Source organism: Tigriopus californicus, chromosome 1 (assembly GCF_007210705.1).
Source record: "Tigriopus californicus strain San Diego chromosome 1, Tcal_SD_v2.1, whole genome shotgun sequence".
Lineage (NCBI taxonomy): Eukaryota > Metazoa > Arthropoda > Copepoda > Harpacticoida > Harpacticidae > Tigriopus > Tigriopus californicus.
This window is the reverse complement of record NC_081440.1, coordinates 5,595,302-5,620,803: the sequence shown is the minus strand read 5'-3', so window position 1 is coordinate 5,620,803 and position 25,502 is coordinate 5,595,302. Positions and strand designations below refer to the sequence as shown.

General features: G+C 44.2%; 1 protein-coding gene across 1 annotated transcript; it reads right to left on the bottom strand.

Annotated features, from left to right (window-relative positions):
• Nucleotides 1–1,390: 1,390 nt before the first annotated feature.
• On the bottom strand, nucleotides 1,391–25,349 carry LOC131881289 (uncharacterized). Its single transcript, XM_059228122.1, has 13 exons — nucleotides 24,505–25,349; nucleotides 16,949–17,248; nucleotides 16,103–16,245; nucleotides 14,822–15,027; nucleotides 13,222–13,388; nucleotides 11,527–11,650; nucleotides 8,558–8,771; nucleotides 8,028–8,483; nucleotides 7,290–7,703; nucleotides 6,546–6,812; nucleotides 5,103–5,198; nucleotides 3,724–3,919; nucleotides 1,391–2,216 (listed from the first exon to the last, which is right to left on the bottom strand). The coding sequence occupies exons 1-13, from the start codon at nucleotides 24,804–24,806 to the stop codon at nucleotides 2,039–2,041; spliced, it is 3,063 nt and encodes a 1,020-aa protein (XP_059084105.1). The 5' UTR covers nucleotides 24,807–25,349; the 3' UTR covers nucleotides 1,391–2,038.
• Nucleotides 25,350–25,502: the final 153 nt, after the last annotated feature.

Here is a 25,502-nt window from a genome sequence, read left to right as displayed (position 1 = left end):
ATGTGGTCCAGATGATTGGACAAACGTTGATTTTGTAGTAATGACTTGCGTATTTAGCTCGATCAGAATTTTTTGATACTATATTTTGGTTCAAAAAGCAGGGTTAGTACCTGCTTCCAATAAGCACAATAGTCTTCTTAAGAAGACCAATTCCCAGTTTCAACTGTTCCATGGAACTTCCAAATGTTTTGAGAGGCGTTTTCTTTCGAATTTGCACTTTCTCAGAACACACCAACCAAGCCACATGCCCAATCATGTGAACAAATCTAGTCAAAGCGGCGATGTAGTTGAGCACCTTTGGTGGGATCACTTTCCTACCATATCAACATCCCAAGCGCGATACTACCAATAATGACCAAGATTAATTCAATTTCTTCGACGCTCAACTTGACCTTCAAAAATCGTTGGAATTGCCAGTCATCCTCTTACCCTCCTCATGAATGAAACGTAGGTAAGATCGAACTTTGCGAAAAGCTCCATTCAGGTAGCTAGGAGATAAAGCCCCTGAAAAGTGGTGTTTTCAGGGAATATTCATAGTTTTAATCAAAAGTTGGAGAATTTTTTTTTATCAACCACCCATTATAGATTGCTTCAAATATGGCTTGTTCCGGAGTCCAATACGTAGGTGAGAGGTTTCACATGCACACTTCACTCGATTGACGTCTGAGTTTGAGTCTATTCTGAGAATAGAACATTTATTTCTTATTGAGCCCTGAGTAGAGGCGCTAAAACTAGGGAAACGTTTTAAGATTGCAAGTTTTGTTTTCACATCAGGTTACACTCTAATAGATATTTACAGCTTCATTTTTTGAGAGCTCAAATCGCTTGGAACACTGATTTGTCCATGCCTAAACCATACAATAGATTTTGACTTTGTTTCAATTGTTGGTTTTCTGTGCATTAGTGCGTTCTTTGCCTCAGAAGGAGTCAGTTTAAAGTGGTTGTGTCTGGAAAGGGCTCTCTACTCGACCTGTCTGGTTTCCTTGTATACTTGGGCTTAGGTCTCAAGATGTGTTGTCTTTCATGAGAGTCGAATTTCAAGGTCAGTTGGATCAAAGTCGGGTTGCTTATATTTCTTCCTGAAAATCGCAGATTCTTTACTTTTCACTTGAGCATTGACCATAAGAGGGTGCAACATAGAGTTGCAATGGCCGTCATTGGGAAAGTAAACTCAAATCCAAGTGGATTTGTCAATCAATCACATGGTCAATGATCTTTCGTGGCTTCGTGCCCTTGTCTTGAATACCCAACGCCTTTGCTCTCAAGATTATTGTGATTATTGTTCATTTGAGGAACTGGCCACTCACAAAACCTCGCAACCTCGAACTTGGATCTAGGAAATGGAACATTGAAGTTTCTCCGATCACAAGACGAATGAGCCATCAGATAATCCGCGTGTTATTAACAAAGATGTATTTCTCGTTTTTTACACGTGATAGGGATTGATTGGGGCAAATGAGTCTCGACAAATGGGAACGCATACCTATAAGATACTTTCTTTTCACTGAGAACAAAGATAAATGAATCTAGTAGCAAGGAGGAGGATCACGTGGGAAATTGAGTTAATGGGAATGGATAATAGCAATCATATGACAATGATAGTAACGATACGAGTACATGATCTTACATCGCACATAACTTACTGACTGTGAAACTGACAGACTGATCATGTTTACGTAAGTGACTGTGTGCGCTTGTGTGTATGTGTATGTCTACGTATGTGTGTATATATGTATGCTGGTATGCAAGTAAGTAAGTAAGTAGGTGAGTGAGTGAGCACTGAACAGTGACAGCAGTAATTTGAGTATCGTTGAAAAGCTTTTGATGATATGATCTATGGGAGTCACTTTGATCTTCGTCCCGTCTCACCATTCGTCCTCATGAGGTATGGGATTTGGAGAAGGATTATGCGAGTCGTCGTCAATCATCATTCACAAACGACTCCCCGACACTCGAAATATACACACACCCATCAGACTCGAGGAGGCATATATATATTTACAAGTTCATGGCTGGCGAGATAAAGCGATGCTCCTGGTTATTTCTCGGCACACTTGTAGATTGTTCGGTAGACGGTTTTGAAAGTGGTCTTGTATTCCGGTCGACTTTTCGTGCAGATTTGCCCATTGGAACAAATCGTATCGAAGGCCACGTCCACGACTTGCTGATAGAGTCGACGGCGAGGCTCACGAACTGACACGTAATTCTTGCAAATCCTAAAATTCGAAAACAAATCTCCGGGCCATTATTACTCAATATATTGATTTTCCTTATTGGCAAAACGTCCTATAATGTCGTCAGTCAGGAACGTCACGAGACTTTGTCAAAGCTACTTGGACATTTTTAGACTGTACATTGAAGGCTGAATGAGTACCATTCTCCCAAGGGCACATTGTGGGATTACAATCGTATGCCAAGGATTATCATTGGATCTCTATGAAGGCCAAAATGATATTGAATTTATCCCGAACATGCTTACTATTCCCCAGGGAGTGAGCATTTCTGTCTAGATCTCAAACCAACTTTATTTTTTCTGTTTGCCCAAAAACGTGCTGAAAAGAACAGCTCACTGTGAAACAAATCGACAAAGCTGATTCGACTACTCCAAGTATTGTATGCCATTGTTCACGCATAAAGAAGTTAGGAGCAAATTCAAACTTGATTTGCACAAACGGGAAGTTTCTCAAACCACTCCGGAGCTAGTGAAGAAAAAAAAACACTACCAGAAACACACCAGCCAACAAAGCTCTTTGATCATATTCGGGGAGAAATGAAGTGAGCCTGGCCTTGAAAAGCCTCAATTTGTACACAACTAATAGTCGTTGTGCGTCCCACTGGAGCACAATGCTGTAAATGTTGGTCTTAAGCCGTAAAAAAGAGACGCATGTGAAATTGGCAATTTTCTGGCGAGGCGACCATTTGCTTTTTCTGCCAGGCATTCTAAAGGGTTCTTCTACTTCTTTGCACTCGGTTCCAGGATAGGACCAGGACCAGGACCAAGGACACAAGTACGGACAAAGAGTGCCGCGAGTGGCATGCTTGTGGCAGGCAACCAATAAGTGGAAGAAAGAACAACTAACACACACACACGATGAGAACATGCAAATCTGGCTTGACTGGGGACAGCAAGAAAAGAACCAGATCTAGATTTGCATGTGGAACAAGATCCACATGGGTTTTCCATGTAAGTTTACTGACAGAGAAGGGAACAGACAAGCGACAGATGGAACGTTTTCTGGCTTCTCACGTAGCTTGTTATTTACTTTTTCTTAAGAGGGTTTGCCGTGTGATTCCTTAATGTTTTAGGAAAGCAACAATGCCAGTCGCTCATAATCCTTCTTAAGTAGCTGTTATGTACTAGTTGCTAATTTGGGTGCTCACATGTTTCTTCGATCAAATATGTACTGTCACCCTACCTCGGATGGCCTTTAAGTTGAGCATTATCTCATAAGACTGCAAGATGATGAGCACTCGGATATCGGTTCTCAATACTGCTCATGTCTCTATAAATATCATAAGGGTCCAGTAGTTTTGTAACGAAGCTTAACGTTCTCAGTCTGCCCTTCAATGCTTTTGGAGTCCTTCTTTATTCGCGATCTTTTCCATGATTTATGGCCTTCATGTCAACCTAATGTCCATTGAGAGTTGAATGAAGGCACACCTCTCCCTCTTGGTTCACGTGCATTTTTCACACTCCTAGTTTTTTTTGCATATTTATAGTACCTCTTGTGGCAAGTTTTGCCGTAGAACCCCTCGGAGCATTTACATTGGTTGGATGGCATGGTGCACACTCCTCCATTTTCACATTTGAGTGTGCACGTTCGTTCCAGACAATCGCGGCCGGAAAATCCGTGTGGACAGGAACATTTGTTGTGACCAATGCAGAACCCCCCATTGGCACACTTGGGCTCACACGAAACTGGAATAAGAATTGAAACACTGGTTATGGCCCTCACCAACGAATTCGAAAGAGACTTCAAAGACAGGGCCTGGATAATGAGTTCCATTGTGAAAGTTGCCCGAGCGAATGCAAGCGTGAGCAATTTTGGACTTCAAATTTGGAGAGATTAAAGACTGGCGATTAAAGGCCGGCTAGTTAGCAAAATGTCTAAGCAGGAAGTGTAGTGTCGTTGGGATCGCTTTGGAACCACAGAAAATATTCCCCTATTACTTACTTTGGACACAACACGTGATACATTTGGTTGCCATTTCAGTTTAGTTTGCCATGTCTTCTGTAAAAGCTCATTTGGTCAGCTCCATTTCGTTAAGAAAGACGCTACTGTCTGTGAGAGGGATCTTTTTTAACTTTTGAAAACCCTGCTCCGTTCATGGTGCACCACAGCTTTATACGGATAGGCAGGAGGGCTTTGGAACAGGTCCTCCTTTGGGTAGTCTTGAGATGAAAAATGGTCCAAACTTGTGCTCTACAAAGTGACCCAATCCCCCTGGATCCAGTTGAGCCCTTCTTACACCACATGAGAGAAAAAAAACCGACGAACAGAAGAGCGAAAGGGAAAGGGAAGGGAGGGGGGATTACTTTGGCCTCAAATTCAGTGTTCCTGGTGGAAATTCAATTCCAAATTCTCAATTTATGTTTACATACATTACTCGGTCCTCTCTCCCGTCAGGTTCTCATGTTCTCGTTAGACTCGAAGATGCCACATCAGTTGGGCACAAACTCATTTAGGCATTTGGCCTTCCTGCGGACTTTGGTTAAGACGTGGGAACCCTGATGGACCGCTTTTTAAAAGCCCAATGGGTATAGTCAAAATCTGAGATTTGAAGAGTTTCAAGGCTTTTTAAGTCCAAAGAAAAAGGAAGAAGAAATGAGAAGTTTTCCAAGTTTGGATCCCACTCCACCCTTTAAGCTCCCGAAGTCTTTGCGTTTTCCGCTTCGTGGGCATAGGCCAAAACAGCTGGCTGGTCAAGCAACTCCAAAGGATCAACTCTAGCGCAATAGTCTCAATTTGGAGGAACCGTTCGTTCGCTTCGTGCATGTCACTATCTGTCAGGGAGGGCTTTGAATTATTAATCCCTCGAACAACTTGACAAAATAGAGACTCACAGGGAAAGTAGAAGTGGAGAAATAAGTAAATACTTACACTCCTCACAAAAAGCGCCTCGAACTCCTTGGGGACAAGCACATTGAAAGGGTGCCACGCAGGTGCCGCCATTTTGACAGCCAGGATGACAGAAGGCTGAAAGGACACCAACATGATGAGAGAAACACGGCCAGGATGCTGGAGGAAGTCATAACATAAAGATTTCAATTTCCCCTCCCCAAAAATAAACTTGTCAGAAGGTTTTGAAAATTGGCCCTAAAAAAAAAGTCAGGTCTTCAATCCCAGCGAGGCTTGCTCTTAGCAGGAGAACATCCAACATCCACAGTATGTAGTACTAAATGTAGGTGTGAAAGAGAGCAAATGAGAGAGCTTCTGCCAAACTTTCGTCTTTCCCTATGCCGCTGTGCTCGCTACAAATTGGCTTAAAACTCCTGTTCTGCCTCATTCTTCTTGAACTACTTTTTCTGGGCCAAACCCTTCTATCGCATGCGCACGTACATTTATGACCATAATATGAGCCCAATTCTCTATCCTAAGCCTGGAAAGAAAGGACCAAAGGTCAACAAAATGATGACTTCTCTCAAAGCATTATTATCGTTACCAGCATTACTTTTATGCTATCATTATTATGTAATTGGATTTATAGTAGCTGCTAGGGTGTGGTTGCTATCTAAAAGTGTTCTTGACAAAGGTCAGAGAGAAGAACCGAACCTGGAAGTCTCATGCATTACGATCCTGTGTATTGTTAGATGAGTATATTGACTCAGAGGCGTGTATGCTTTTCAACGCCAAAAAAGTTAAGAAAAGACCGCTCGCTGCCTTTTCAAAAGGAGTAATTTCGATAACTTTTGAAGGCCAAAGAAAGCAAAAGAAGTAATCGGCGAAAAACCATCAGGCCCCTCAAAATGCAAGAAACCGCACAAAAAGTGTTCGCGAACCCTGGTTTTTTTCTACAACTAAAAACAGGCAAGTTGAAACGAGATTCTCCATTTGCTTCTTCAAGTGTCGTCTGGATAACCCAAATGAAGTCGACATTTCCCAACTTTTTCTTTGGGTGTACGACTGCTGTCAAATAGTGAAAGTTTGCCTCAGCCCAGTAGGACATTTTAAACCACTTTACGATCGTTAAGTTGAGGGTACCTTCAAGGAACTTTCATCTTGTTTCCGGTGAAAAATGATGTGCGAGTGAGATCCTCCTTCTCAAGGGAAACTAGCCTTGAACTGAGGGGAAAAAATGATAAAATAATATCCTTGAACTATTGTCTGTCTGTCTGTCTATCCGTCTGAGACTGCCCGCCAACACACATTAAAATGAAAGTACACATCGAAATGGATGTACTTTGGTTGAAGGTATGTTCAGTATAATATCCCTTTTGATCGAGTGAATAGTACAGTAATTACGCACTGTAGAGTAGTTCAAGGTTGTGTTTCTTACCTAGCTAGCTCTGTCTCTCTCTCACTCTCTCACTCACTCTGTCTTACCTCTCTGACAACGAGCTCCGGTGAACCCGTTTGGACAGGCGCAAACATCCGGCTCAATACATTGGCCTCCATTCAAACATTCGGGGCGGCAGAGTGCCTTCTCACAGAACTTCCCGTAGAAGCCTTTCTCGCATTGGCATTTGACAGAAGCAGTTTTCTGGAAGCATGTCCCCCCGTTCTGGCAATGGCAATCGATCCCTCTTGAACTTGACACCAAATTCACGGCTGCGGAAGCTTGGGTTGCATCATATTTCGCAAATGGCCCGCCTTCATGGCAAGGAGAAGGAGGAGAGAAAACAAGAACCATATAATATTATAATGTAATATATAGTATGCCAAGAAGACCAGGCCTTGTAGGATGTCGTAACGTGACCCCATGGAATTGGAATTGTTCGGATCAAGACATGTGACAAGATTCCGACCCCCTCACAAGCAGGACAGAATCGCATGTCCCTCTGGGTTTCTTGACAGAGGTTCAGACCTCTAACAAGATAACGCAATATTGGCTTTTTTTCAAACCCAAGATCAAAAGACAAAAACGGGCAAAAGAAAAGGAGAAGAGATAGTATTGAACATCGAGTGTTTCTCACCGAGGAGAGGAAAAAAATCCCCTTGGGAAAGGTAAGGTGGAGGGGGAAGTTTGGGCGAAAAAGCCGCGGGGGAAAACAAAACAGAGCCACACAATTTACGGCTCTTGAGATATGGAAAAGGTTTAATTTGGAGAAGTGGATCCTACTCACTCACCTTTGGCAACAAGATGGGCTGGCACCCAATAGTTTGGAACAATGTGGATCGTGTTGGTGTGTTCTTCAACTTTTTCTTCCCGCCCATTTGGAACTTTGGTGGGTGCATTACTCGCCTGGGCGGATGAACTTGTGGTGAAACCGGAATGGAACTTCCCTTGGTCTCGGGAATGGTGGATATCCTCCTTTGTGATAATGTTTGGAAAACCACGCTGCCAAGTCCGTCCCGGCAGGATCTTCTCCCAATGAGCGACTTGGGAGCAGGCCTCCAAGTGACAAGGTCGCTTCTCCTGCCGCTCGTTTCCGGCCCCAATACATTCCTCCATGAATCCGTTGTCAGCACACCTGGAGGATCGAGATTGGAAGCCCGCGCCACAACTGACAGAGCACTCACCCCATGCCGACCACTCGAGCTCTGTGGTGGAGGAAAAAAGAGCCTTGTATTTTATTCAGAATCGAAGATGGTTTACGATCCACCAGGGACCAAGCCAGATTCGTCGCATTGCAGTCGACTCGTTTATTGGGACTCCTCATCCCGAATGATCGTGAGGGGGGAAAAAGTCGTCATTTCATCCATTCTCAAGGTCCCTACTGGCAGTGTTTGCTTGGGGTGTTTTGTCTGTTCTTTGTCAAACCTCTCTGATCCCAGGGCTTTTCTTTCAAATGAGTGTTTCCTGCCAATTTCGCAAATTCCGTCTTGAGGGGAGGAGGCACCCACTCAATCTGAGCGAGTACTTACCATAATCTCCAGACCCTTCTTCGTCTTCTTCATCCATGGAATTTCCTTTTCCCGTTCCACTTCCTTCCGCCTCTTCAGGACCAGTTCTTGGTCCGACTTCCCGTGGTCCGAGATGGCCATTTTCCTGGTTTTCTTCGTCATCGCCTTCCTCATCCGATGAGCCACTGCCTTCCAAATCGACCCTTTGGGCTCCGATTTGTGAACCAACGTCAGAAGTTTTGGCACCACTTGAAATAGCCCCTTCTGTCGAAAACAAGTTTTTACTCGTGACGGGTCCTTTCGATTTTGATTTGCTTGCCAGATCCGACTGATCGTGTGCTTGAGCTGAGACAGTGGTTGTGATGGTGGTGTCGGGTGTCCAATCAAGGTCCACGTATTCCTCGTCCATGTAGTCAGGCCCATTTTGGGGACCAGATGATTGAAGAGACACCGGGGCCTTATTGGTTTGGGAGGCTCCTGGGTAAGAAGAAGGAAAAAAATGGAGCATATCATGGTCAGTCAGAATCAACATTGGTCACAAATCGACTTACGATAGAGTGTTGGGGACGTGTCATGTTGGTGATGATCTTCGTCGATGTCAATGTCACTGGCCGTGGATTCCTTTGTCTCTAGGTGATGGTGATAATGAGGAGGAGCATTTTGGTCATAACTGGCACTCCTGTCCTCCACTGGGATCTTGGAGGAGGAACATTGCTCGGACACGGCTCCAGCCTGTTCGCTCACAGTCAATTGCTCGATTTCCCCCTGAAACGAAAGGCGAGTGGGTGGTTCAAAATTATTGGGACTGTCCGTTGATTTCGATTGAGCCACTTCAGATTTGCCAAAATGTTGGCCAACTCCTCAAATGAAAGGGAAACATCTTGAAGTTGGGGGCCTCTTTTCGAACGCGCTTAAAAGAACCACTTGGGGGCAAAAGGTTTTTATTTGATTTTGCCTGGTAGATGGTGATTGAAACTCTCCTTTATGGAGGGAAGCCTTGGCCCGAGAATGTTGCCAAACGGCCACCTTTGAAAAGAAAAGCAAGATGCCAGTCACCTTCTTAGGGAAAGTTATTGGGCCTTGGAACTTTTGGGATTTGAAGAGAGGTGTGGGTTTAAACTTGGCCAAAGTTGAAAGCACAATAAAACTTGATATGAGCTCTCGTAACATTTTTATTCAATTTTCAATTCCATCCGGCACGTGCTCAATTCAATAAGTGGCTTTTTACTAGTACACCAGGAGCACTAAACCCCCGGCTCCGTTTAATGAAATGGTTATTGATAGAAACGATCAAATTCCGAGTAAAACAGTGATCTCAAGAGAAGATTCCTTGAACGTTGTTATCCACACTCAAACTTGTGTTCAGTATGGTGGGGAAACCCCATTGTTCCCTATTTATTGTTACCAGCGTCCGTGGTATTGATCACAAAATGCCGCTTACCTACGTTATATCATTGCTCTTAAGGGAATGCGAGGCGATGAGGCAGAATTTTTTAGGCGAAAGATGAGCGTCGGCTAACAACAGCTGAGCCGCCAAAAGTCCCCTGAGCAATTTGATGTCTAGCAATTTCTTATCAGGCTCCTTTGACATGAAAAGGAAGCATTTTTCCGCTCAATTTTCCCCCACAACGCCTTCCTTCACTCTGACTAGGGCAAATTGACGAGGTGTCCAAGGACGGCAACAACATTCAGGTGCATTCGATAAAGTCGGATCGCGGGTTCGGTCTGATGGAGTTTGTCCCATTCCCAGGTTTGTAACTCATCCTGAACCTCGGGCATGGACCATTCTTTATTGATGAGTTAACTTAGTTATAATAGCTCACTGTATTGAAGGGGCGTGGTAGTGTTGGTATTAGTTGCCAATTTTCTACCAGAATTCCAGCTAAATCTCTTGGGACCTAGACCCGTCAACGAGGAAGAACAATGTCCTAGATAAAGCACGAGGACTAGACAAAAAAAGGTTCTTTGACGGCCTTTAGCCCTGGGGAGTTGAGACAGGCCATTCAGCCCTCGTCTTAAAGTCCAGCTTAGGGAATGAATGAGCAGGACAGCAAACATGGAGGCCACCATTTCTCCCTTCATTTCCAACGATGATATCTATACCCACGCCCAGGTTAACATGCCCCGGACCAAGCATGGCCTTCCTAACTAGCAATAAGTATACCTACTTCTCACTCTGTTACCCACTGAGGCCTGTCAGGAGAGCTTATGTTGAGCCAAGTCCTGGGAACAATAACTTCTCATCGTGCTAGAGCGTGTGTGAGTGTGTTCATGTTGGTTGGGATTGTACAGGCCACCAATTGAGGACCCATGTCACGTCGAAAAAGTGGAGTTTTTCTCCCCACAATTCCTCTTTCTCTCTGCACTTCCCTCTCCTGTCAAGAACGACGTAGAAAGGTGGATTGCTCCAAGAGTGGAACAAGTGGAACAAGAGCCCTTATTGGTTTCTTTTTTTCCCTCATAAGGGCCAGAGAAGGCGATCTTTGTCATTAGAAGAGATAAAAGTTTTTGATATCGATGCCATCTGCCTCAAGAGCAGAGCAAGGCACCGAGAGGTCACACACTTGAATTTCGTATTCAGCTCAAGAACGTCTTTTATTGCGTTCCGCGCTTTCAAGAGGACATGCCGGGTTGTTATGAAATAGAAGCCTTAATATTGAATTTCCATCCGAGAAGGCGACGCATCCCAAACCAAGTTGGGAGTTGGGACCATTCCTCGAGAGCCAGCGACCCCCCCCCCTGGATGGGACAGGTTGGTCGAGTTCTTCCTTAACATTATGGCTATCGAAGGGGATCAAGGAACATTGACGATTTCGCCCAAACCCAATCTGACAATTTCGAATCTTTGCTCTTGCTGTTTGTACTGTACATACTTTATCAAGCTTTAATACGACCATCAAATGAATCCAGGGATTTTATGTTATCTAAACTTTAGCCTAACCTAAAGGCCAGAGCTCAGCCAACCTAATCGAACGAATCTTTAGCTTGAACAAATCCTTTCAGCCCTTGTCAAAGTGCATCCTTCACGTGGAAATGGGCAACACGCGAGTGCAGGAACCAACCACCAAACCGACCGGGTGGAACCTTTGGACCCTTGCCATAGGCAAAGCGAATGATCGACCAATGAAATTGCACTTCCCGACCAGTTCTGAGGCAACATCGACCGTCCTGGCCTTCACAGCTTGTCTTGCATTGCAGACTCAAGACCAGGGATAAATCGAGTTTGTACTAATAGCCTTCGATGGTTGGGTCATTTGAGTTGTGCCCGATTGGCTGCGGGAGGAAAATGGCTCAGAAAATGAGATCATAAGATCCTATTTGGGTCAAATGGGCTGCAGGGATGAGCGAAACTTCAGGGGGACACCAAATTCCTTAGAACATGGTCGCTTTTCCCCGTTATTCTCACGTGAGCACAGGTCAGTCAGCCAATTTGTCAGTCAGTCACACCCGACTGGTCAAAGGCATCTACCTCATTTCTCGCCGTCAACTGAGGAACTGCCTAGTATGTATAAGCCCATACCTGGAACATGTATCCAATGATCAAATCCGCGTTATCGGGAACAGTCAGCGAGTGTCGATGAAGGATTTGGGTGGTGATCCAATGACAATCCAAGTAGGTCCTTACTGAGCTCCCCCCTTCAACACTAGAAAAATCAAGGGAAAATGAGGTTAGTATTAGGCCCACGAAGAACAAGTGTTCCAATGGGTTTCCTTTTGACATGCATGCATTGAGAGCCTTGCCAATCATAATCAAAGTTTCTCGTGCCGAATGATCAACTACTCCTTTCTTGGACTTTGTTCTGCTGCGGGTGGCGTGACTTGTTCCCTTCACAAGGAGCACAACAATTACCTGGTGCCCTTGATGGAACATGAACGGTTAAGTGCAGACTTCATTAACAAGGCGGCAGACATTTTTCGAGACCAAAGCATTTCCTATTCCCTTTACTCAGCTCTGAGGGAAAGCCCACCGTGATCCTAGTCCAAAGAAGAAAAATTTACCGTATATACATACATAAACAAAGGCACTTTTTGCACCACCTAACGTGGTTCGTTTCCAAAGGAGGGCTTCAAAAATGACGTGTCACGATGTACGTAAACACGAAATCTCGTTCGGAAATGAAAATAACATCATTTTTTGTGGACAAAGTGCTCCACGAAACCCACTTCATTTTTTCTATTGTCATAGAACAATTTTCTGGGTTCAAATATTTTGATAATTCATCACCACGAGCATGCGTTAGTAGGCTTCATTGCAATGCCCTAGTTTCACTTTAGCCACATTCTCGCCAACCGATTGAACCCAATCAATAGATGGCCAAAAACCATGTCGGTTACGGAAATATTGGAAATAGAGGAATGGCGTGCCGCTTGTGTGTGTCTGTGTGTGTGTTTGCGTAGAGGAGTAAATACCCGAAATGGGATGGCAAACATTCTCCCAGCCGCCTCTTGCCTCCATCTTAGAGCTTTTGGCACTATTAATTCAGAATGGCGACCCCCCCCCAGAACAGAACCGCATGCAGATCAGAGCGAAGGATGATGCTTTCCTTCATTTCCCAATGGATAAATGGGCCGAGGCAATCAGATTGTGATTGGCTCAGTTCCCCAAAGCCCACAGTTCATTTTTGTGCCATTGCGTGCGAGGAAGAACAGGAGAAAAGGAAATAGAGAAGGTCGCTTCCATAAAGTATGATCAAGAATATCAAATAGTTTCGAAAGTAGCCTGGAGGCCTTCAAAAGAGCTTTTCCCCTGGATCAGTTGAGTGAGGACCGTTTGCCATTGGTTTTTGGAATGCTCAGAACAATAGTGGACTAAAAATGATCAAGAAGATTGGCCAAATAATTAGCAAATGCTTGAGAAAATGGTTTTAAGTCTCAAGAAAAAAGTTTCAAGCTTCTTAAAGGGATTTATGTATGCGGCTATACTTAAAGATTGTGAACATGTAGCACCATGTAGCTCGTTAAGGGTCTGGTGTTCTGTAACAACCTGGATTTAAAACTCACAAGGGGTTACTAAGAATATCAATAGCTAAGGCACTAAAGACACGAAATCAAACCCCTGAACTCTGGTTATTGCTTATCATCAAGAACTTCTTTAGTGCGCTTACGAGATCTTCCATCATCTCGAAAATTTCCTGTTCCAATTCAAAGGAATTGCCCGATGTGCCAGTAAGAGTATTGTTCTATGTTTAGTGACTGAACGGAAAGAGATGCTCACCTCAGAGCGAGTTGATGCCATCCTTTTCCATCACTGATCCTGGCCGGGATATCGATGATCTTGGATCCATTGGCCATGGAGTGTACCAATTCCAAGCGGCCTTCATTGAGCTCCAACGAAATGTATTCCTGTCTAGAATTCCTCGCATTGATGCTGAAGATGATTCCCTGTGGAAAAGAGATCAACTGTATTGGATAGAAATATACGTACCAAAGGGTTGGTGGGGTTACGCTTTACGATGGAAAAGAAAAAGAAAAAGAAAAACGAGTTTGTGATCCAAGAAATGGAGGCGAATCGCTCGGCCTTAGGCCAAAGTCTGCCGTTTATTCAATAACAACAAATCTTTCTCGAATGGAGCTTTTCTGGCTTCTCCAGGTTTTTGAACAGGGCCAGGTGATCCATGCAAGATTTGTAGTACATACTGTACATTCATTCGTAGATGAAGGGGCCACTAAACATTGGATTGGATGAAGGCATGGTTTGTATTGGAAAATATTGTACTCTGCTCCTTGCCTAGCTTGTATTGATTTTCTCATCGAGTGTGTATTAAATAATGAACCAACGGGGGAGCTCTAAGAAGAGGAGAACTTTTGGAGCAGAAAAACATGTGAAGCTTCTTGGGATCTGACCAGATGGAGCTCAGCCGTGTTGTTTATGGTATTATGATATTGGTGGGTAGTCCCTGAGGACTTTAGGAGGATCTCAATCTTTATGATCTGCCACATAACTGCCAAATCAAGATTGATAAACTGCCCTCAGCCATAATGTCAAAAAGCAGAGTGAAGTTCAGGGTTCCCACTCATAAACGTGAGGACTGAGGAACCTCAAGCTCCAATTCAAAATCAAAGAGCACGGCAACCCTACACTAGACCAAACCAGTCGAGTCGGAGTTTATCTGAAAAGTTTGAACCCATTACAACCACTCTTTTGGGTTAAATCCCTAAACCAATATTTATGACAGTCATCTAGTCCAAGAGAGGAAGTTTGAAATGCCTTATTGGATAGAGAGATTCCACTCAAAAGAAGATTTCTTATTCCAGAGTAACGACACTCAGGGTTCGAAGTAAGGCAATGAGCAAACGTGAATACGAGTATCCCGTTTCATTAAAGGCTCTCATAGTAGTCGTCTGGTCCATATCGGTTATCTCGACTCAGAGTCGGGATCTTTTGCTCTAAAGCTCCAAGGCCTATGAACCACTTGGATAGCGAGGACCATTTCTCCTGAAGGGAACGCAGAGTTCTCTTTTCTCCATTGGGAATGAGATTGGAGCTAACGGCGAAAAAGTTAATAGACGCGAAGCGAACCCAAAGTCGATCCAACGGGTTGGTTGTATCGGGGAAGAACTCTTTGGCTGTTTTACACTTTGGGTGAACAATGAAAAAGAGAGAAAGGACTAATTTATGGCAATAGCCTGTTCTTTGTGTTAGTGGCAATTTCTTGGGATTTCCTACCCCTCTAACCTTTGTTCACGACTTTTAAAATTCATTTGTAGGGGTATAATTCATTTAGCAGTCTTATACGTACGTTATGCAGAGTCCATTGTCTTGGACGAGACTGTGAGTAACTCTATATTAAGTCATTTGTGCTTTTGGAACCTACCTCGGACTCTTCAGTCGGCCTTAAAGTGAGGAACACGGTAAAATCCTTGGGGAAATCTCGGCCAAACGCCTGGCGGAACGGGAGTAGGAAATATGAGCCGGGACGAATCAGCCATGCATCCTTGCCACGCCCCTTGACTCGGTGAAATGCTGAAGGTGAGGGCTTGAAATAGCGATCCTCGGACACACTCAAAGTGTTTATTGCGCCTGAAATAATGAATGAAAAGAAACATTTGTGCCTGGTTCCCACCACAAGTTATTAACAATGCCAAGATCCTTGACAACAACCTCGATTTTCTTTTTTTTTAAATATACCCTCGTTCCAAATGTTGGAAAACCAATTTACTAGAGTTGGATCGGAAATGACTTTGCTTCTCAGCACCCTGCTCTCTCAAATTGACGGATTGCGTGACAGCCTTCAAGGCCATTATGGCCTTCAATTACCAAAGGCACCGGGAACAGTCGGCCTTGATCGTGATGTCATTGCCTGAGGATGTAACCAAGCACTATGAAGGATTGGACCAAGGAGGTACCTCAAGTGAATAAGAATTATGTTCTTTCCATTTTCTCATTGATTTGATGACGTTCCGATTAGGAAATTGTGTTTGATAAGTTGTATGATGGCTGAGCTTAAAAATGAGCACCGTCAAAAAAGAGACATACGCATATGTGGGATTGAAAACAAGGTAAATTGTATGAGGCACAGTACGTTATTGCTCGTGGTACGGGAACAACTTCGAATATCATTACTGTGTCACAATGTACAATCATGTCCCATCAATAGGTAGATCTCATCAGAATTCCCACCAATAATCCAAGAGAGAATATGAAGACCCGATAGCTACCTCAGAGGGCCAACCTCGTTTTGGTAACGACTATTGGTAGTGAGGCCAATCAATAGAAGAAAGGCCCGATCACTGTGTTTGAAGAGGCCCCTTTGTCAAAACACTTTCAGTCTATTCGAAAACCACATCTGGTTCTTGCTCGGAGTGAACACAATGTTCCGATCCATATCCCGTTCCACTTTTGGCAGAGTCGGGGGTCATAAATTTGTCACGGCTTGACGCTCATTGGTAAAGATATCTTGGAAGGACATTCATTGGGCACATCTCAAGGCTCATATTTCACTCAGTGATAGAAAACGACCAATTGCATTATCCGTGACTGCCAAGAAAAGTTTGGATCCCCGCTATTTATCGTCACTGAGCAGAAAAAGTTCTTCCGACTACGTCAAGGTGGGTTGCGTTGTCCTTATGTTAGAATGGATAGCATCAATACGTACTGGAGCACTTGAAAGAGTTACAAGCTCGCTTTTCCACGTTGTAGCTCGGGCAATCTGGAGATGTGGAACATGTTCGAATTCGTTTCTGTTCCCCGTTCCCACAAACTTGAGAGCAGGGACTCCAATCGCCCCATTCGTGCCAANGTTGTAGCTCGGGCAATCTGGAGATGTGGAACATGTTCGAATTCGTTTCTGTTCCCCGTTCCCACAAACTTGAGAGCAGGGACTCCAATCGCCCCTCAATGCCTCGAAAAAAAGTGGAGCTAGCATTTGGAGCCATCTTAACATGTGAGCTAGTTTTTCATTTCCGGGTGAAATCATCGCCAAAACGTGACAGGATTGAGTGAATTATCTGCAGTGAGCTTGGTTGCTTTGCCAGAATTGTGCACATTCGCTACTTGGACGTGTCTATCCACGATAGACACGACCAGAGATGCCAATAGGGTACTAATATTTGCAATTACTTATTTTCCATCCAAATCGTTTTGTGTCTTCCAAAAATTGCATATCCGTAATGCTTTAGATGCCAGTAGTATGTTCTGTACGATTCCATTGAACTAAGAAATGGAAAATTGTGCTCAAGCATTTCGAGAACCAAAAATAACCTCACTTTTTTGATGGCATTCGAGAAAGAAAATATGACATAATCATCATTCTTTTCTCCGCCAAATCCGCTCCTAATTCCAAACCCAAATAAAGAGTGCTTTTGTGCCAGAAGATCAACATCCGGTTGTGACGATTTAGAACAACGATAACTCAACAAGGTACTTAAAACCTTCGACATGATCGTTAGTTGGGAACATTTTTCTTTGGTCTGTGTTTGTTCTTTCGATGAAATCGAACTCACCCAAGGCTTTCATGACAATGTCCTCCATGTCAGTCGAATAATCGATGATCGCCCCATAGGGGTCATCGTATCGAGCCACCAAGTGGGATTGGGGCCTTCGATTGGCAGAGTGATGGTGAGATGATGATGAAGAAGATGAAGATGCAAAACTCAGAGGTGATATGTTCGGAAGTTGGCCTTGACTGAGACTGACACTCTCGGCTAAAGACTCTGTGGTCAAAAGCAGGATGTAGCTCTTCTGAAGAATGGGGGTGCTCTCGCATTTGGACTTGTCACCGAAATGACTGACATTGAGTCGCCTGGAAGAGGAGGTTTCCATTATCTAATGTAGATCTAATGATACGGTTAAACACCAAACATGTAATGGTACACCTTTTCCCAATGAAGGTACTTTCGAATTCATGAATGGTTAGAGAAAAACGATGCTTTAGATAAAACGCGTAAAATCTGCGATCGTACGAGCTCGAGCTTCAACTTGTAATTGGATTCTCATCCACCTTGTACTTAGTCTCCATCCTCTCGTAACAAGATCAGTTCATTTCGGGCACACGCTTCTAGACGCACCCAACAGCATGTCTGGTCTGAAGCGTTCTAGTACCATTGTTGCAAATGACCCTGGTGGTGAGATGAGGATGTTACTTCTTCCACGTTATGATCCCCCAGGAGACTGGCAAGAGCACTCGAGGACCTTCCCTGAACTTGGTTCCTATCCAGGCGCTTTATGAGGTAAGGCCAGACCATCCAATGATCTTTGTCATCATCATTACCATCAACAATATTTGCTCAAAGATCTCCCAAGCGCTCTCTTAGTTTTCTGTGCTTATATGTAGAATGTCGAGAGGAGGTCTTCAAACGGGTCCTCCGACTTTATGATGTGCCAAAAAAGGCCGCTGGACTTTGGGGTGAGAACAAGGTCACTTGGTCCAAGTCTTAATGTGATCTCGAATGTGACCAAGTGGTCCCTCCTTCCTTAACTTACACATGCAGTTTGTACCCACAATAAATTTCTTTCCCTTCCGAGTGTCAAGTCCAATTTGGAAAAGGACATTTTCTGGGACACCACCAGATAAGGCGAATAGAACTAACGATAGCACGAAGGGCGGAGAAGAAACCCGAAAGAAAAAAGTAGCCCGAGAAGACAATGAGCAAATGAAGTCTGGTAGATAAGACAGGCAGAGGACTTTGTGCTGGGTGTTGGCTCAAATACAACAAACTCGGTAATTACAGTACGAACTCTCTGTTCTCCTCATTTTGGAACTTATTTTAACTACTGGAAATAAAATGCAGTTGTATGTTCAGGTGGAACACCCATACTTTGCATTCAAATTGCTGGTTGAGCTGAAGTCTGGTTGGAATATGAGGATGTAGGATCTGGTCCATCGAGAAGAGAGCTCAGTGAAGGGTAAACGAGCCCAGGTTGGTTCCACCAGAGTTCCAAACGGAAAAGCAGCCTAAGAGGAAGAGGATCGACCCAGCTAACGGGTGTGACGATGAGAGGCAAGACGAAGAAGACATTCCAAAGTTTCATCAAGTTAGATCTGTTCTAGAATCTTGATTAATGCTTATTTCCCCTTTTTCCTTATTTCAGGGAATGATCGATGGTGGTCCCAAACCCAGAAACGGTTCGTTCCTCGCTGGCTTGGTTCTACTATACCATTCTGGAACACCACTCGTATCGAGCCTTTTTCCCCTTAGAATGATCCTGACTTGATTTTCTTACTCGCATAAACACATTGCATCTTTTTTATTATTTCTTCTTCTTTGCAATCTCGACATTTATTCCGCTCCAAAGGCTCCAAACCCTTTTGATATGTAAATGGAGCTTGCTTAACTCGCATTAATCCCCCTCCTCAACAATGAAAGCAATCTTCCGTTGAAACGACAGAGTGCCGTTAAATCGCACAACTCCACCACCACCACCACCACCACCACTTTTCAAAGTCGATCACAGTCATGTGTCTTCAGTTCGTCCCATCTTGCTCTCACATTGGCCCTAAAAGACCATGAACAAGAGCTGGAACCAAGTGGAACGAGATCATGCAAGACGGAGAGCGAGAAGTCGGGATCAGCAGCCAGCTCATCCCAAACGAACAAATGGACCAACGAACGGACGAGAGAACGAACGAACTGAGAGGGACACTTTAATTAAACAGAACAACGAGAACGAGATCATTGCCCAGATCAATGAGAGCCAAGTGAGGGAAGAAAGCTCGGCTGAGGATCCTCGAAGAAACTCGAGTTCATCTTAAGATTGGCTACAACGACTTGTACGTAGAATGAATGCAGCCCCCCTTTGAGACCCTCGGTTCAACTCTACTGTAAATGCGAGATGGCAAATCTGAATGGGGGAAATGTATTCTGGATGTCAAAGCGCATTTTCATTCCATCATCAGAGCAGACTCCTGGAGAAATTTGTTTAGAGGAGAAGGGGGGGGGGTTAAAGGCAACATCAATCCAAGGGAAATCCGACAAAAAAAATCCACCTTTCACCCATAAGACGGCGATATGAAGTTGGAAGTTGGGAATTGGTGAACCCAGATATTTGGTGCATGCACCAATATGAATGAACGCTCTCCAAGCGACTCATCCTTTAAAGCTGGCATCTTTTGAACCTCACTCAAAAACATGTTGGTGAGTGGATAAGAGAGAGGCCGTTTCTCGATGGCTTGAGTAAACACACTTGTTCACTCTTACCACGACCACTTGGGTCCACCATATATCAAGGGTGGACGTTTTAGAAATGGAAATAACGCATCAATTGGTCAACCGACAAGGGCTCTTCTTGGAAGGGAACCAAAAAAGGAGATCCATTTCATTCCGTTCCTGGGAACATGTTTGTGTTCCTGCCAAGAAATCTACGTTTGGTATTCCCTTGCTCCCCAAAGTGAAGTCTCATCCGTTTTTCGACTGTATAAATGGCCACAATTGGAGATGGCATAGCAAGGGCGACAAGGCAATCTCCAGTGGAACATCTCATGGCCTGGACATTTTCTTCATTCAGGAGGTCTTGGACTACTTTTGGCCGACGAGTCGGGTATTCTAAAGTACATTTATGTCGCATGAAAAACGCGGTCTTATGATCTTCTTTTTTCATGTATATTGGGCCATGCTGGCACTTGCATCCATAAATATCTTTGAATGCAGATAGGAAAGGAACTTCCAAATGCTGCACTTGCAAAATTCAGGTTTCGAAAGCTTGATTCTTTTTTTTTTTTGATTTGAACACGTTTGGGCACTTTTGACATTTTTGGGAAAATTGTCTTTTTGATCTTTAAATTGATTTTCTATTGGAATGAAACCAACATGCTATCATTAAAGTGTTACATTTTTCAAGTCAATGGATATGTTTTGAAGTGCGTATTTGCAATCTAATGCAGCCAGATTCTACTTTGACAAAAATGGTCGAGCTTTTTCTTCCGTTCACAATAGTTTTGCTACGAAGCGAACCTTATTATAGTGGCATGTTTATGAATCAAAAAGGTTTACCCTTTGGATTAAATAAACTGTTCCCATGTCCATCACTCCTTTAGATGTTCTTGTCCTACCCCACACCTTCTTAGACTTTCAAGTCCTTCCGGGAAAGAGGCAACTGTTTTGACCTGGTTTGACACAAAGATTCCTTGGGAAACTTTTCGCCCTTTTTTACATCCTCGGGGAAAGTTCAATTCGAGTAATCAGATCTCCTTCCTCCTCGCCTTCAGCAATCGACCAACACAAACAGAATATGTGGAACAAAAAAACACACCAAGAGTTTCACTATGTTCATTTAAAAAATGCTAGGGGCGGAGTTGAGTGTTGTTGAACCGCTGCGAGGAGCCCGAAATGGTTTGAAAAAGTGACTCCACAGAATGTGTATGTGCTCAAGTTGGAGCTAATGGTCGTTACAGCCGCCCAGACAAAACTTTCACCGGTCGAGATCCCAGATTTCGGCTTGGGTGTTGAAGCGAATAATCCAAAGTGTTGTTTTTTCCATCAAGGATCGTGATGGAAGAGCACGAGGCCAAATGGCCTCCAAACCACGAACAGCAAATACTCCAACCACCGGGTGCCTCATCGAGCATTTCCTTTAGCATTGAGATGATCTAACGTATAAATTTAAGTGGAACGAAGGTCCAGAATGAGAACACGTGAATTGATAGGTCTCACCCTAAGAGAAGGACGCCATTTGGTTCCTGGACCACCCCGTACATGTATATTCTAATGCTTATGGTATCTAGAGCATGATCCTCTGCATTCACTTGAAGCACGAGGAAATATCCATAGTAGATTACGTTTCTTACATGGACCATTTACTTGGAACGTGGTGCGTCCTGGTCGAAGCTAGGTGCAATAAAAAATATTTGGAGCCAACATATGTGCCAAGATGCATGGGCTCCTGTCAACACGCACACCCTGTGTCCTAACTTGTATTACAAAATGGCCATCAACATTGGCTGTAAAAAGCCTTTTTACTCCTGTGTCTTCCAATACGTTTACCGTACTCTATAGTACTGTATGGCACATGTATGTATATGAAATGAATCCCGTTTGCAATATGCTCAACTCTGGGCCTTCTGACCTCGATCTTTTGGGAAAGATCACAATTCCCATGAGGCGGAACACTCTCAAGAGATTTGGATCAAGATCAACAACAGAAGATTCGGGGTCCATCTACTCCAAATGGGATTGAGCAAATCTGTCCAATCTCGTGCGCACACGCACATGACACAGATTTCTGCGGAACAGAGGTCAAATTCTAAGCCTATTGAACAGGATGTCGTGGGTTTTGGTATTTCCTGTGATTGCACACTCCCTGCCGGATTATGTTTCGTTGATGATGTGAATAAGAAGGAAACACTTCCAAATATGCCTCCTCGCCATTCAGAAACATATGGAACACTTTCATATCCTGGCAACGCGGCGTGTTTCCACCAAGTCAAACGTGTAGGATTTCTTCAGCAGAATCGCCTACCAAAGAGAGAGAGAGACACCATAATCCGACAAGCACAGTACCATCCAAATATGCTGTGTCATCATCGTTGGCATCGACAGCTATAATAGCGGTCATTTGGTCTGGCTTGGTCAGAAAATAAATAGTAAAACGTTGTCATTGAGTTTTACGACTCCTCGCAGGGGCAAATCCTCGGTCTTTCTACTCACTACTCGTTGAATGGCAGGAGTGCCAAGAATTCCACCTCATTTGGCCACAAGATTCAAGATTTGCTTCTTTGCGTCCGAGAGAAGTAGAGAAGTCGTCTGGTTAGGCTCAAGTTCCCTCTCCAACGACCGCCATGATCCCCGTTTTGGCCTGGCTCTAAACTGTTCGCGTAGTTTGCATGAGAGTTCAAGAAAATCTGCTTCTGACATCAAAAGGTCGAGAATCTGGATCCAATGTGCACTCTGGAGAAGAACTAACCGTTGGTACTCGTACAACTCCCCCAAGAGATGTATGTATGCTGAAGAAGTCTGGAGAGGATAAAACTCCTCAATGATTCATGAAGGCCGGCAAATGACCAGAGGAGCTCCAATAAATGGTTCCTTTTATCCCTCATTCAGTCATCTGACTCATTGGACCGACCGGCTAAGAAAGCTAGGAGTTGGAACACCCTCCTGATTCTTGTTCCACCATGGAGAAGAAAAGAGAGCCTGACCGACTTTGAACACCCGAAGGTACGTGGCTTGAATACAAGTGTCCAAAATGACTTATTATGATTACCAAGAGCCGCAAGACCTCTCTCTCTCTCTCTCTCTCTCTCTCTCTCTCTCTAGGGTGGAATCGAGCATGCCGTGGGCGAGGAATCATAAGAAATCTTAGCTCCTTTGGATCTTGATAGGAATTTGTGAGTGTGAAAATTTAGGCTCCAAGCCGTCCCTTCGTCATCTCACCCCGAACTAGTACAGTTCCTTACTAGATCTGAACTCGAACAAAATTGACTGCTGAAGATGGTTCACGGCCCCTTTTCGAAATGCCCAGAAGTTTGGGCTTTTGGACAGGCCCTCGACGTCCTACGTAAGTACAGCAGAGATGCTAGCAAGGTAGGTTCATCTCCATCCAATGCGCCATTGGTGAAATTAGGAATCCTCGAAATCCTTCTTCAGAGCGTGTGCCAAATGTCATTTTCAAAGTGGATATCCATCTACCCACTACAATGACCACACGGTAAATGCATCACTGACTTTCCCCTCAACTCATTGCACCGATGGAAAGTCCATCAATTCATAGTTATGTACAGAGGTAACAGCGTGAAGCGTGGTGGCACTTGCAAAATTTGAAATTAGATACAGCCAAAGGTTTGCTCCAAGATCCCTTGATTCTAAGCTTTTAAAGACCCCAAGCAAGGCCTGGCTTTGCCGTAAGTTTAATTAATGCCCTTGGCTTCAATTCTCAAATATACATTAGGTGAGTCAATGTCGGTGAAGTTTGCCAAAGACTCTAACTAAGTCAAACAAAACGAACCAAACAGTTCATTATAGTGGTCCGAGGTCATTGGATCATTAATCATCAGCGAATATGGCGACAGAAACCACTCGGTCCTGTAAAGTTGGATAGATTAAGGTGGAAACTGGATAAAAAGTTTTGTGCCCTTCCATGATCTATCTGGAAGATTCTAAGGCCTCGAGTTGAAAAAGACCAATTATATTCCAATGGTCGATTGGTTAGTTGCTTAGTTTATATATTTTGGTTAGCCACGTGATATGACCCAAAAGTCTCAACCAACGGTGAAGGGGGTTATGGTTATAAAATGTTTTCTCGACCAGGCTCACAAGGAAATTACTTAGGCACCACCCCACCCCTTAAAGCTGTTCGCTCCGTCCTTTCTAAATATGCCGCACAAAAAAAAGTAGGAGAAGAAATGGAAAATAGCCTATGGCACGACCTCAGACCTCACCATAGAAAACAACATCCAAATTACATTACTTCTCTCGATACCAACAACGTACACATGGACAAGATGAGACGACCAAGTGCAAACTTGTCCCTTTCATCACGTTCGAGCGTCTCAATTCGCTAAAGGTCGCCTTGACGCGGTTCATTGCAGTGAGCCAATTGATTGTACGTAACATGATCAGCGGCGGTGAGAGCTTCTCCAGAGGGCTTCCTTAGATTTCCTCGGTGTGTACGTATGTATGTAAAACTGGAACACAAGGTGCGGGGACTGGTCCCTTTCATTTTGTAGAGCCACCGCCTTTCATCCATCTCTATCCATCTAGGGGATTAAAGAGAATTTCACCCAGGATTGTGTTCGCTATTGTGCAAGGGCCCAGGAGCTAAAAAGGCCACTTCTTCGCCACAAGCCACAACATGGAGAAGAATTCAGGCTCCAAAGCGGAGCAGATGGCAGAACGTCCAGGAAGAAACAACCACGGACCACGACGGTGAAGATGATTCAAGAGCTACCACAAACGTCATATCTCGAGCGCTTGTTTGCCTATGGCTTCGGTATGTACTATATGTATATGTGCAATGTAGTTTCGTGATAACCATGGTTTTGGAGACGATCATTCGGAAGCACGGTCAAACTTTTGACGAGCTGTGTACGAGTGCAAATAGCGAGCGAGAACTAGCCGAACTTACTGGTCTCTGAGGTTGAACACCCCACTGGGTCCGCCCAAAACCCCGAGACTGGCGGCAAGTTTGTCGGCACCTTTGTAAACATCCAGGATCCAAAATTCGGCAATGAACCCATTGGGATTGCCCAGATCTTCATGGGTGTTAGTCACGAGGGCTTTGATGGCTGTGTTCGATCGGACCACTCGCTTTTCGGGACTCATCGGAGTCCATCGCTCTCCATCTGAAGGGCATTGAGCTTGCTCACTGTACACTTTATCCCCTTTAATGAGGAGCACTAGAAAAAACCAAAGCACTTGATATGTCATGATTCCAACAAAAAGGGTCCAACGAAAAGAAAGCAAAATTCCACTCGACTGGTGTGAAAAAATGCAATGGGACGAATAAGTTGCTCTCTCGAGTTCACATGGATAATCTGCCTGGGAATGGAACGATTGGTTCCCTTCCTGCACTACGACAAATTTCTAACTGATTCCTCTCTCCGGAGTGTATGAGAACGAGCGCAAGTCCAACAATAAAAACATTGCTCCTCTTTTAGAGGGAACCAGCGCCCTCCTTTTTACTGAAGGCAAATCCTCCGTGTTCCATGTATCCCTTGATTGTTCCTCTTTCTTTCTTTCCTGCCTTCTCTTTCCCCCCTCTCTATTTCAGTCAGTCCCCGCTTCTCAAGCACTCTCTGGCTCTGCGAAGGAATCCTCTTGGCGGCGCACTATTCGGGTTCAAAGTTGTGTTCCACGGACCTTCTTCGTTGTATGTAGATTCCAGTCGTTGGATCGAAGAGAAGTGTTCCCGAAAATGCCTCGTGTGCCAATGACAGAAATGCAGTTATGAAAGACAGCCCAACACCAGTCGACCGATAGGGTCTATTTGGCTGGAAACGTGGAAATGATTGAAGGGGATTGATAAATTTAAAGGACAAAAGGTAACGTGACAAGTGCTTACAATGCCAAGTTCAGCCAACGCCATAAAAGCAACTTGGTATGTTCGAAGAGTGACGGAACGTC

What these genes read in the sequence shown, in the direction of transcription:
- LOC131881289 (XM_059228122.1), bottom strand. Translation starts at nt 24,806, where the DNA reads ATGACATATCAAGTGCTTTGGTTTTTTCTAGTGCTCCTCATTAAAGGG. An exon ending in GGCCGACTGAAGAGTCCGAG is followed by an intron (nt 13,389 to 14,821) that starts GTAGGTTCCAAA and finishes TCTTTTCCACAG; the next exon opens with GGAATCATCTTCAGCATCAA. An exon ending in TCATTGGATACATGTTCCAG is followed by an intron (nt 8,772 to 11,526) that starts GTATGGGCTTAT and finishes CTTTCGTTTCAG; the next exon opens with GGGGAAATCGAGCAATTGAC.